The sequence below is a fragment of the Bos indicus x Bos taurus genome, chromosome 15, assembly GCF_003369695.1.
Source record: "Bos indicus x Bos taurus breed Angus x Brahman F1 hybrid chromosome 15, Bos_hybrid_MaternalHap_v2.0, whole genome shotgun sequence".
In the NCBI taxonomy this organism is placed as follows: Eukaryota; Metazoa; Chordata; class Mammalia; order Artiodactyla; family Bovidae; genus Bos; species Bos indicus x Bos taurus.
The window spans coordinates 19,200,750-19,214,266 of NC_040090.1; the positions used below are offsets into that span (position 1 = coordinate 19,200,750).

The 13,517-nt window shown below is 50.3% G+C and overlaps 1 protein-coding gene across 2 annotated transcripts in view; it reads left to right on the forward strand.

Annotated features, from left to right (window-relative positions):
• Window positions 1–13,517, forward strand: part of ABTB2 (ankyrin repeat and BTB domain containing 2) — a 186,447-nt gene that overhangs the window by 131,573 nt on the left and 41,357 nt on the right. For both annotated transcript variants that reach the window (XR_003514667.1, XM_027562689.1), the window contains exons 2-3: window positions 4,883–5,029; window positions 12,247–12,460. Coding sequence is in view for 1 of the 2 variants with exons in the window: in XM_027562689.1 (XP_027418490.1) it covers window positions 4,883–5,029; window positions 12,247–12,460 (361 nt within the window). In the remaining variant the exon portion in view is untranslated. The remainder of the gene's footprint in view (window positions 1–4,882; window positions 5,030–12,246; window positions 12,461–13,517) is intronic.

Genomic DNA, 13,517 nt, shown 5'->3' on the forward strand with positions numbered 1-13,517 from the left:
TAGAGTAACGCTAGTTACTTGGGCTTTCCAGGTGGCGCTAGTGGTAAAGACCCCACCTGCCAGTGCAGGAGATGTAGGAGACGCAGGGGGTTCTATCCCTGGGTCGGGAAGATCCCCTGGAGTGGATATGGCCATCCACTCCAGTATTCTTGCCTGGAGAATCCCATGGACAAGGCAGCCTGGGGGGCTACAGTCCGTGGGGACATGACCGAAGCGACTTAGCACCCACGGCCAGAGTAAGGGATGTCAGGGTGAGATGGAGGTGGGAGACAGGAGGGGCCGCTTGCAGGATCCAGAGGGAAGCCCGAACCAGCAGTGACAGAGTTTTGAGATAGGAAGGTGTGAGAGCAGCAGGACTTGGTGGTTGGTTGGATGTGTGGGGGAGGAGGGAGAGAGTTGATAAGAATGACTCATAGGTCTGTCCTTGGGCAACTGGGTGGATGCGGTGCTGTGCTCAGAGAAGGGACTGGCGGTTTTGGGGAATGAGATAATGAGTTCTGAGATTCAAGGGTTGGGCAACCTGCTTGAGAAAAATGGAGTGACGGAAGATTGTGATTGTGTGTGTAGACTGAGAAACCTAGAGGCTTCGCATAGAGCCAAAGCAGATGGGGTGGAACCTTGTTTCAATAGAAATGCTGATTTTGGAGATGAGAGAGGCAGCGGATGCTTGGATCTTGTCTACTTCTTCCCTGCTTCTCACGCAGTAGTTCATTTCACGGCAATGATTTGAGCCGTGCATGTGGGTTTTCTCTGTAACTTTTACAGTGTTCAATAGGGATTGATTTGGGTGTCCTTATTAACTAGTAAAGGAATAAAGGTTTCACTCGGACTTGCTTTCTTTTCCATCATGACTGAAATAAACAGTTTTTTCTAAGGATTTTAGTAAAGGGAAGGGGGATGCTTTGCCTTTCTTTTGTTTTTTTTTTGTTTTTTTGGAAAGCCCTTTTTCCAAAATAACCTTGCCCCAGGCCCATGTCATAAAGCTGGGAATTTCTGTGGGCAAAGAAGTCACAGTGTTGAGAGAACTTAAGGCAAACGTTTTCCATCTCCAGTGAGAACGGCTGAAGAACAGGCTTGTGTGGGAGAGAGAAGAATTTCACATTGACCAAAAAAAAAACCTTTCTTAGGGGACAGACTCAGCAGATTCAGAAGGCAAGCTGTGGAACTGCATTCTGGAAAAATCAAGGGGAATGAGAGATGGCCTTCTGTCTGTAGAGCTTCATGTGAGGCCTCCGGGGATCCTTGGCAGGTGGTGCCTGGAGACACATTAAAAAAAGAAAGTTGTATTTCTGGATCTTTATATTTCCTCCTCTCAGACTCCAGGCCCAAACAGAACAGAACCCCTTTTCTTGCACACATCCTCATTCTCTAACTAAAGGACAAGGTGGTCAAAGTTAGGACATCATTTTTATTTCAACATCTTGAGACTCAAGAGATTGACATCTAGCCCCAGTTCAGTTCCTGACCCTCAATAACCTTGGGAAGATCACTTAACTTTGGGGGCGGGGGCCTTGGTTTTCTCATCTATAAGATGGGTGCAAACATTACCTCATGAAGCCTTGGGAATTGAATGTGATCTTGCATACACAGTTACCACAATCCTGGCACATAGCGAGCCTGCTATAAAAGTCAGCAGTGGCTATTACTGATAATGACCGCCCTACCTCCCTTGAAAGGAGAATAAATTACGTACTCGGTGTTAGAAGTCTCTTAAAAGCAAAAGGTACTATGCAAAAGCTGTGATGCCATCAGTTACTATTATTAATAAGAGGCTCGTAATTACCTTTGCCACAGTATTAAGTGAAAGCCCCTTTGGGTGGGTGATGACTGGGGAAGTGGGAACAATTATTAATGGAGTTGTCAGCTCTTGTTACTAGATCCACTGACATAATATTTCTCTCTGGGAATCCTTTGACAAATCAGCTGACCTTCCTATTCCCTTGCCCTAAGCACTGTAAATTTGATCCACATGTCCCCGGCATTGTTTCTGTGGATTAATAATGAAGAGAAGGGGGAGAGTGAGGCCTGCATTAGGACCTCTCGTTGCATAGAGACCCTCCCAAATGTTTGGGCTGTCCGTGGGGTTGAGCTTTTTTAGTTGAGGGGGTGGGTGGGTGGGGGTTGTCTTTTGTTTTACTTGTTTTAATGCCCAGAGCCAGCCCTTCCTAATGTGTTTGGGTCCTCAGCTGTCAGGAGAGGTTCCCCTTTGGGGACCCACTCATACCCTCGTCCTCCCACTGGAAACAGAGCTTTGATGCCCTGCTTTGCCAGGTCAGTCACCACTGCCATCCTGGAAGGGTCGAAGGGAGACTCAGGGTGCAGGTCTCAGGCACACAGCAGGGCAGAGAGGGAGCTCAGAGGAGGCCTGGAGGCGGGGTTGGGGGAAGGGCAGGCTAGTGGGGCAGGGCTGCATGGCAGCTGAACCTTGAGACTGGTCAAAGTCCGCTGCCAGGATCTGGCAGGAGGAAGACTGCCCTGTGTGTGAGGCCCAGCACAGGGACTTCTGGAGTGAACCGAGCAGGAAAACAGCCCTGAATCAGGACAGCCATAGGTGAGCTTGGTGGTGTGAATCTGGGCTCACAGAGGGGTGAAATGCATATATTCTAGGGCCAGTCAGACCTGGATTCAAATCCCAGCTCTGCCACTTAGTACAGCAAGTTATTAAAACTCTCTGCACAGTATCTAAAATGGAGACAGAGGTGCCTACCTTGTTGAAAGAATAATACATGAAGTCTGCGTTCCCAACACATAGGAAAAATACCTGTAATAGCAACTGAAGAGCCTTTAACTCTGAACCTCACAGCAGTCCAAGCGTTGACATTCAGCAACTCAAGTCATTCCGCACTGCCACACTGTAAGCTCAGTAGCCTTTGTTATCTGTAGTTACGTGAGGAATCTGAGGCACAGAGAAGTGAAGTAACTTGCCCAAGATCACACAGCTGGTTCAGTGACAGAGCCAGAATCATGAACCCAAAGGCTCCGGCTCTAAGGCCCTGTCTTGAGCTCTTTGCTGCGGGACCCATGGCTGTTGTCATCCTTGTGACAATTTCTGTGGGCAGGATAGGGAATCCTAGCCCAGATTTGGCCACATCCCAGGGGCTCTCCCATTATCTCAAGGAATTTTAAGAGATTTTTCCCAAAGTGACTGATTAAATTCCTGTGGGTATTTTGCTTTTTCAAAAAAAAAAGTTCAAGGGGGTTGGACAAAGATGCCTTGATCAAAGAAATAGTGGTTATCAAAAACTGGGAATCTCTGTGGCTACATGCCTCAACAACCAACGCCTCAGTTTTAAGCCAGTCTGATTTTGCTTCTCTGGTGTTTTCAAAGAAGCCACACAGTGAGTTGAAGAAATTTACACGCTGTCACCCTCTGGGATTGATTCTGACAGCTCGGCTCCTCTGTTGTTGAAGTGCTAATGAAAAACACTAATTGGCCTTGGCCAGTGGCTGGAGTGGGGGAAGCCAGCATCCTTTTTTCTGGTTTCTCTTAGTCCTGTTCTTGGCTTGGAAAAGGAGAAGGGGGTGGTGTGTGGGCAGCATGAGGAAGTGAGAGGACTCCGGGGGTGATGCTGGCCTTTGGGTGGGCGTGGTGGACCTTTGTATTTGATGCCCCATTCCCTGAGCAATGTGAGGACAACGCCGGGTCTCTTTGTCACCCTGGAATCCTGAAGACCGCACAATGCCTGGGAAGCACTCTGAATATTCAGTGAGTGAAGAGGGGAAGGGATGAGTGAATGCTTGTGTGGCCCACGGGTGTCTGGAGGCCAGTTCCTTATGCAGCTTCAAGAAGGGGTGATCTCCACCGCTTTAAACCGCATGTGCAGGTGGGCCACCCCGCCTTCTGGCTCCCGCAGCACCGGCCACAGTTAAAAGTCATCTGTCCTAAGTGGAACCTTGCAATTGGCCCACTCCACCAGATGGGAAACAGGGCTGTGGATTTCCAGCTTTGCTTCCTTCCTCAGGCGACTTGTTGATAAAAGACATTTTCACATACTGAGATATAAGGAAGTCATTCTGGCTTATACATGAGTTAATTTGATTTTTTTGTTGCTGTTTGTTTATTTATTTGGCAGCTCTGGGTTTTCATTTTGGCATGTGGGATCTTTAGTTGTTGCAGCATGCAGGATCCAATTTCCCGACCAGAGGTCAAACCCAGGCCCCCTGCATTGGAAGCTTGGTGTCTTAGCCACTGGGCCACCAGGAAAGTCCCTAACTTGAATTTTATGCTAACCAAAATAACCTGTGGCCTATCAAACATACACTGTACATCTGCTTTAATTGCTGAAGAAAAGGGCACATTGACTGGAAGCAAATAATGTCTACGTTAAAAATAAAGTTTAAGGACTTCCCTGGCAGTCCAGTGGTTAAGAGTTCACTTCCAGTGCGGGGGTGGGGGTTCAATCCCTGGTTGTGGAACTAAGATCCCACATGCTAAAACACTGAAACATAAAACGGAAGCAGTGTTGTAACAAATTCAATGAAGACTTTAAAACTGGTCCACAGCCAAAAAAATCTTTTTAAAAAAATGGAAAAATAAAGATGAAATGCCCCTCTTCCTGGGATGCTGCTACTGGCTCTCCCTGGATGATGAAGACTCCCTTCCCAGGTGCGAAGGCCTTAATGACTCTGTGTACATGCCGGTCTGTTCTTTTCTTTTTCTTTTCACACTTTGAAGAGATGTAACACTGACTTGTTTAATATTCTTTATTCTGACAACGTACAAAACTGCTGAAGACTCTGCTTCTCTGAAGCAGTTTCTCAGAGTAATCTGGGCAGCACGCTTCTAGGGTAGTCCTCCATTTGGCTCAAATAAAACTATTTTATTCTTATCATCGATTGTTTATTGATTATACTCACTGACATCCACTTTGTCTCCCCACAGGTGTCCTCTCCCTCCCCGCGTACTTCAGCCCCTACAACGGGGGGTCCCTGGGCCACGACGAGAGAGCCGACGCCTACGCGCAGCTGGAGCTCCGGACCCTGGAGCAGTCCCTCCTGGCCACCTGTGTGGGGAGCATCTCTGAGCTGAGTGAGTGGAGCCCCCACAGCCCGCTGGCCCCGAGGGAGAGGTGGGGAAGAGCCCGCCTTCTGGGTCCTGGCTTCCTCCTCCTCTGCCTGTGTCCTGCCTTCTCCGAAAACTGTCCATCCTTTAAGGCCAGAGGTTGCAAACCAGTGGCCCACACACATGCGTGGATTGACCAGGAGGTGCCTTTAATCACATCCAAACCCAGATCTCTGGTTTCTCTAGAGAAATCAGACCATCTGACACAACTGTGCCCCAGCCCTGAATGCTGGTGATCAGGGGAGCCGAGAGGTAGCTAAGGGGACAGCAGGCGTTCCCTTCATTGTCACATACCTCGGTATCTCATAGCTGACCTGTCTCACGCATTTATTTTACCTGCCTGGCCCCAAAGACTCTGAATTTATAGCCAGTGTTAGAAAGAACGCATGTCCTGAAGCCTCAACATAAAAAAAAGAAGAAAAAAGCAAAACTTCTCTGGCTGGCAGAAGGCGGGTGTGGTCTGCGGACTCAGCCCTGCTGCGCCCTGGGCATCCCCCAGGACCTCGGGGCTCTCTGAAACACACTGGGAAACCCATGGGTCTAGGTCATTACCGCTTGACAGCTGCTTCAAAAAAGTGTGTTAGGAGGCCAGAGATCCCCGTGCCCCCAGTCTCTCCCTCTCGTTATCCCAATTATTTGAGCAATCAAACTGCACTCTCAGCCTCCTCAGTTCTCCCTTCCTGTGTCATAAGCCCACCCAGCAGAGGGTGGGCACACCCGCCCGGGGTCGTAGCACACAGCGTGGAAACAGATGGAGTTTCACTCTGCTCCTGCCTTTTCCGCTTGTGATTTCTCTGAGGTTTCTGGCCCCTGAATAGTGAATGGCGAGCCTTTCTGCTTCTTTAGGACACAGCTTCCTCCTTCCTGCCCCCAGCCTTCCTTCCCTCCCAGGACAGGAAGTAAAGGTGCCTGGTTCAAGGTCACAGAGCAGATTGGTAAAAGGGCTGGTTCAGAAAGCGGGACTTCAGGCTCTTTGTCTCCTAGGGGCATTCCAGCATGGCCACCTGGGTCCCCTGCCCCTTGGGACCCCTGCAGGAAGTGGGCTTGGGTGTGTGGGCTGTCTTTGGAGCTACGCAGAGTCTGTGTGATGAACTCTCCTGGCCCGAGGACAATGGGGAACATATGTAGGCTTCAGTCCACTGGAGAGCACTTGGGTTTTGTTTCACATTCGGAACATTGTGAGCACTTAGTGTATGCAAGGCACTGTATAAAGCACCTTAGTCACGTGATCTCATTTCCTCTGCAGAACAGCTCAGCAGTCCTGGTGAGGGAACTGAGGCTTCGAGAGGAAAAGTCATTGCCCCCAAGTCAGACTGCTGATTGGAAGAATCCAAGTGAGGGCTTGACTCCTGCTGTGTCTAGCTTTAGCAAAGCTCTGAATTACTTAGGGCTATGGTTTGCTATAGCCCATAGGGTCGCAAAGAGTCGACTCAAGTGACTTAGCACACACTCACGCATGGGCTTCCTAGACGTGGCTAACGGCCCAGCCACCAGCATCTCAAGGCAGCTGAGGTCAAGATTGGAATCTGAGCTTGACTTTTATCATAGAGCCTTTTATTGTAGTAGTCTCCATGCCCGTTACAAACCACAGTCAGACACAAGACGGGCATTCAGAAACTACTCTCAGGGGACAGGCTTTTCATCTTTCTGTCCTTGTCACTCAGCCCAGGGACCAAGTCCTGTTGTTTCTACCTTCTAAAACTATCCCGATTTTTGGTTTTCTCCTTTCAACACCTTCACTTCCAACAACTCAGCCCAAACCAGGACTATTTAAAACCCAAATTGGATTATGTCACTCTGCTGCTGAGTATCCCCTCCATTCTCCCCATGGCTTTCCAACACACTCATGAAATCCGGGACTGGAGATGTCATCCATCTGGCTTCATCACCTACTATTCTTCTCTTGCTGACCGCCCTGCAAACCACCCTGGTCTCCTGGCCAAGATCCTCCCCCGCCAGGGCCTTTGCACTAGTTGTTCCTCTGCCCGTGACCATTTCCCCCAGGTGCCCAATCATGGCACGTTCTCCAAATTTCTGCCAAATAACACTTACTAGACAGGGCTTGCCCACAGACCCTGCAGAGACTCCAGGTCCCACCCTCATTCCTCTGTGCCCCATCTTACGGCTTTGGTTTATTCCAAGCACTAATGGACACTTGGCAGGTGAGTAGTTGGTCATCTCGCCCATGTGATTAGAAAGTCACCATCACAAGAATGCAGACCTTCTCTGTTGTACCCCTGGAGTACGTATCTCTAGTGTTGAGGACAGTATCTGAGCCATGTGTGTGCAGAAATGAAGTCGCTGCGTGCTGAGTCACTCCAGTTGTGTCCAACTCTTGGTGACCCTATGAACTGTAAAGCACCAGGCTTCTCTGTCCATGGGATTCTCCAGGCAAGAATACTGGAGTGGGTTACTATGCCCTCCTGCAGGGGATCTTCCCAACCCAGAGATCGAACCTGTCTGTCCTGCATTGGCAGGCAGGTTCTTTACCACTGGTGCCACCTGGGAAGCCCAGTGAATCGTCTGTCACCCAGTTTTTGCCTCCTAAAGCCCACCTAGGATTGGTCCTTATCCTGGCTCAGCCATTCCTCAGGCCAAAGGTAAGAAGGATGCCCAGAGCATCTTTCACCAACGACCCAACTGGCTGTGTCATGTTGCACAACTCCCAAGCTCTCTCACTCTGAAACCAGTGTTTTTGCTAATCATCATGAAAGAGGAAGAAGCTGAAGGTGGAGGCAGATATTGCAGTTTTTCCCTCCGAGACTAAAGAACTTAATGAGGCTAGTGATACTTGGCACTGAGTACCTCGTCCCTGAGAGTTTAGCCCGGGTTTAACATGCATCCTCTCGCTGCACCTTGCCAGGACCAGCCTGCCAGGTAGGTCAGGAAGTCTCACTCTTGTATCTGCTGCACAGGGAGCTCCAGCCACTTGTCTTTTCCTCTGTCCCTCTCTACTTATGAGAATGTAAATGGGAGGGAATAAGAAAGAAATGAAACACTTTTTTAAAGGGAACCAGGTGGTGTGGGCCTCATTTTGGAGACAGTGTTAAATCCCAGGTTACCCCTGCTCTTTTTTTTTTTTTTTTTTTTTTATTGCACCAGATCTTAGTTGCAGCATGTGGGATCTTTAGGTGCAGTTTGCAGACCCTTAGTTGTGGTATGTGGGATCTAGTTCCTTGACCAGGGATTGAACCAGGCCCCCTGCATTGGGAGTGCAAAGTGTTAGGCACTGGGCCACCAGGGAAGTCTCTCCCCTGCTCTTTTTATCCAATGGCTCCAGATGGGCGTTAGACAGCCCAGAGGGAACCCATAGCACCTCTGATCAAGGCTCTCATGACTAGCAAGAAGAAAGGGTGTTTCTCCCTGCTCCTGGGTGTTCCTGGGCTTTAGACTGAAGTCTCATCAAGCTTAGGGTCAATTGATTCTCTAGTACAAAGACATGTCAGAAGCAGCTCTGAGAGCCCAGTTGTGCCAAACCAATAGCACAGCCCCGTTGGGCCACAGCTTCTCAAACTCACTGTGGTTATGGGCCAGGAGTGGTATATCCTCAGCTCTGTTGGGCTTCCCAAGTGGCACTAGTGGTAAAGAACCTGCCTGCCAATGCAGGAGATGCAAGAGATGTGGGTTCGACCCCTGGGTTGGGAAGATCCCCTGGAGGAGGGTATGACATCCCACTCCAGTATTCTTCCTAGAGAATCCCATGGACAGAGGAGTCTGGCAGGCTATAGTCCATGGGGTCTCCAGAGTTGGAGATAACCGAAGCAACTTAGCATAGCTCTATTGCAAACTGAAACTTTTATAAAATAAAAAGGAATGTCTAGAAACACAAAAGTGCAGGTCAGATGCAAGTCATCTTATTTTATTATTAGATTAAATAGGCATAAAAATCACTCTGTCAGACTGCTCTGGAAATTTTTTCAAGCTCACTTTCAGTTTCTGAATTGAACTTCTGAACCAGTAACCACCAGTTTCACAGACCTGTTCCAGTCTGCAGACCGCCCTTCGAGTAAGCAGTGTTGCAATGCTCGAGAGCATGTGTTGGGTACACAGGGACCACAGTTCAAATCCTGACTGGTCCCCTCGCTGCTTGTGCCCCTGGACACATGTAACTTGTATAAGCCTGTGTCCTCATCTGTGAAATGGAAATGCCTCACTGATGGGGTGGTTGACTAGAGATTTTGTCGTATCTTTTCATGTCTGTCACTAAGCCTAGAAAATAGAAAGTGGCAGGGAGGACAGTCTCTCAGGGAGAGCATCCAGAGCACGTGGCTGTCTTTGCCTGTTACACGGCGCTGCAGCGCAGCCTAAGTCTTTAGATGCCTGATCAGAGTTGTCTGCAGGCATCTGTTTTTTTGGTCTTTGAGAGAGACTGGTCACCTGCAGCTTGGCTTGGAGCGAAGTATCCAGGGTCTCCATCTCTAGTTCCCATGCCTTCATGGTTTTCTGAACTTTCGGGAAGCCTCTCTCTTCCTGGCTTCCCTTTTAGGGAACTCTTAGGAGACACCTCTGTCCCTTCCTTGACTTGCCTGCATTCTGGCTGGAAACGTGCTGCCACAGGGTCTACACCAGAAACAGCGCAATAATCTTAAATGTAAAGAATGGTAACGACTTCTACCTTATCAAACTTTGAAATGATATTTCACCAAGGTTTCTTTGATGCTATCAGGGACTCTGAATTCTCCTCATGGTCCTGTGGTCGTGCCAACGGTTATGACATTCAGACCTGGAGATACGGGAGCCGGGTTTCAACTTATTGCAGCCAACATAGCTCTGCAACTAGCTTCTGGGACGCGGCTTGGCCTGGGGTTATTGGGACCAGTTTCTACCACCCAGGACCTGAGGGCAGAGCTGGGATTTGACATTGCAGGGCTGGACTCCTCCTGTCCTGGGAAAGGTGGAGCAGCACTTGACTGCAGGCAGAGGTCCTAGGAGAAAGAGCATGACAAGGAGGCCTGTAGTCTAGAAGGATAACGACAACAAAGGACAGGAATAATAATGGTGATGTATTTAACTTTACCAAGCCCTTTGTGCCAAGCATGATGTTAAGTCCTTCACGTTGGTTATTTATTTGAATTCTCAGAACTTGTGGTTAGAAGCAATTATTTTACAGATAAGGAAACTGAGGCTTTGATAAGTAACTTACAGAAGGCACACAGTTTGAAACCCAGGCAGGTCTGACTCTGGAATCTACACTTTTAATCCACTTACCTGATGATTCTCAAATCTGACTGGACATTAGATTCAGCAAGGGAAGTTTTACAAACTATAGATACCTGGGTTCTGCCCCAGGCCAATTAAGTCAGTTTTGGGGATGGAACCAGGCAGGTATCAGGGACTCTGTGCTCTCAGCCCTCTTGGCCCTGGGATCTGGCAGGAGGCACCCAAGCTACAGCTGTGGGCTGAGCAGGGTCCGCTGTATATAGAGGAGTGAGGACCCAGGGGTGAGGGGGCATGGAGGGCTCTTTCCCTGCGTGGAGGGCTCTAGTTCCAGGACTGTCACTGTCCCTGCTTGGAAACCAAATGTTGTCACTCTGGCGGTCATGGGAGGACTTGGCATCTGATGAGCTCAAGTCAAGTACCACCAGAAATGTTTCAGAATGAAGTGAATGTGTAAGGCTACGTTTTCATTCTTCAGATGTTTGCTGAGCACCTGTTGTGCAGTAGAACCTGTACAGGGCCCCAGGGATACGTGGAACAGGGTACTGGACCCAGATGCTCTGCAGGGAAGCTTAAGGGAATAAGTGAATGATTTATTTGGTCCTGCCAACATCAAATGACACTTCACCTGCCATAATAAAACCTGCTGGTTTCTCCCTCCATAGGTTCAGCTTTGCGCAGAGGCTTTCTATCCAGGGGGCTATCTGTGAGGAACTGCATGGGGGTGTAGGAAGCTGACCCGCAGGGGACGCTCCTCTGAGTTCTCAGGCCTGAGAAGAACGGAAGGCGCCACTTTTCCTAGAGCGAGGGGCCCGCGGGTGCCTGGGGTTGTTTCACCATCCTTTCTCAGCATTGTGGCCTCACACAATGATGGGATGTTTCCTGTCCTAAGCTGGTGGGGTGTTGAAAAGACTTGACTGGGGAAGAATCACAGCACAGGATATAGGAACCTGAGGACCCCACAACCTTCAGGAGGGCAGGCCGTGGCCTGGGCCTCCTCTCAGTTCATGGACTTTGGAGACACACAGATGTGGATTCAAATCTAGACTCCACCATTTACTTAACCTCTGGACACCGTGGTATCCCTGTGACCAGGGAAATGCATGAGGTCAGTAAATATTTACTTACTAGATGAACCTCAGTTTCTTCATCTGTAAAATGGGGATATACTTGGACCCCAGCAGTGTACAAATCAAATTAAATCCTTTTTCTAGAAAAATGGAACACCCAGCACGTAGTAAGCATAGTGGACGGTGGTGGTAAGAGTTTTCCTTGGGGCCATTGGAAAGGGAAGCCCTTTTCTGCAGAAGTACCTGCACTTCAGGGACTCCCCTGGTGGTCTAGTGGTTAAGAATCCGCCTTCCAATGCTGAGGATGTGTGTTCCAACTTTGGTCAGGAAACTAAGATCCTACATGCCACGGGGCAGCTAACCCCTCACTCCTCAACTACTGAGCCTGTATGCTGTAGAGCCCATGCTCTGCAACAAAAACCTGAGGGCCGCAACTGGAGAGAAGCCCCCCATTGCATCTAGAGAAAGCCCACACACCACAGCAAACGGCCCACGCAGCCAAAAATTTTAAAAATAATTAACAAAAAAAGAAGTACTTGAACTGCCCCAGACAGCACAGGAAAGAACCACCACACAGCCTGGCACGGGAATTAGAGGCTGAGAGGAGAGGCCCAGAGAGATTCCCATGGTCGGAGCCGGGAGCAGGCCCGTGGGATGGTGGAGAGAGTGGGGATGTTGAAAAAGAAACTGTATTAGCATAAGGTCTGGTGGGGCCGGGCCCTGCCAAGTGTTTCATTGAACTGTTAGGGCAGGACTGGAAGTGAAAGGGAATCTAGATTGCTATTGCGCGTCTGGGTGACAGTTGCCACCTCCGCCTGCTGCCTCTGGGTAAACAGTAATTATGCATGCCGGCTTAGGCACTGTTCCTCTAGCCAGCAAGGATCCTTGGAAGAATGTGCACTGGCGACTCAAACGTTTTCTGTTTCTCCCGCTCTCTCCTGCCCGCCTCCCCGCCAGGTGACCTGGTCTCGCGCGCCATGCACCACATGCAGGGCCGCCACCCGCTGTGTCCAGGCTCCAGCCCCGCCCGCCAGGCCCGGCAGCCGCCCCAGCCCATCACCTGGTCCCCCGACGCCCTCCACACACTGTACTACTTCCTGCGGTGTCCACAGATGGAGTCCATGGAGAACCCCAACCTGGACCCCCCGAGGATGGCGCTGAACAATGAACGGTAGGGCTCTGCCTTGGGCTGTGTACCTGGTGGGCCACGCGACCCCGTGTGCATGTGGAGTGCCTGACAAGGTGGCCGAAGAGCCCTGACCCTGGCCTGTTTGCCTGTGGGGAGGTGGCCTGACACGGCGAGGACTGTGCATTCAGATGGAGGAAGGTCTGGCCCTGGAGTGCAGCGGGGCTTGTTGACCCTGGACTGATGTATTGTGGGTTGCTGAGGCTCCGAAGTTGGGCTTTGACCCCTCTCAGCTCTAGCACTCATCACCTGGGCTCTCAGAAATTCATTTGCCTCTTTTATAAAATGAGGTATTCACTCCTACCTAGAAAGGTGGGTGGTAAGACGCGCGTGAGCTCACGCTCTCAGAAAAAGCACTTAGGACAACGTCTGGGTGGTAACTGGCCCTCCATCAGTGGTAGCCGTCACCTCTGTTGATGACTGCGATGTCACTGTTACCATCATTCTTGTTAGAAATCTCAGGCATGTTTTGCCCCGTCCACTCATTTTACGGATGGGAACATCATGGCTCTGGACGATTATCTGATCCCCAGCAAGTTAGTGGATGAACAGCCCCAGGGCCCAGGCCTGCTGGCTTCAGTCTAGTGCTCTCTGGTAGGGGCCCAGCCCTTTCCCAACTGATGGAATTGGATCATCATCATCTTAATCCTCTGGGAGCTATCTAGCGAATGCAGGGCCGAGGCAGGCAGGGCCTGACACAGAGTGAGAAGGTGGCAGGTGGAGGCCCCTGCTTCCCTGAAGGAAGCACCAGCAGGGAGGTGGGGTCAGAGCACGGGCCCTCCGCCCCAGCTGTTTCTGCTTTGCGGAGAAATTGTTGTGGTTGTCAGAGCTTGGCTGGGAGGGCGAAAGGGCCAAGAAAACATCTGGAGAGGGTGGGGATGGGGAGAGAGGGGCCTTGCTTATTGGTCGGTGAGGTCCCCGAGGGTGCCTGAGGCTGGGTCGCACAAGCAAAGGTGACTGGGAGAGGAGGCGGAAGTACCTCCTGGGACCCGCTGCCCCAGGCTGGGCGGCTTGGCCCTTGGGCTGTGACCATGGCCATTGG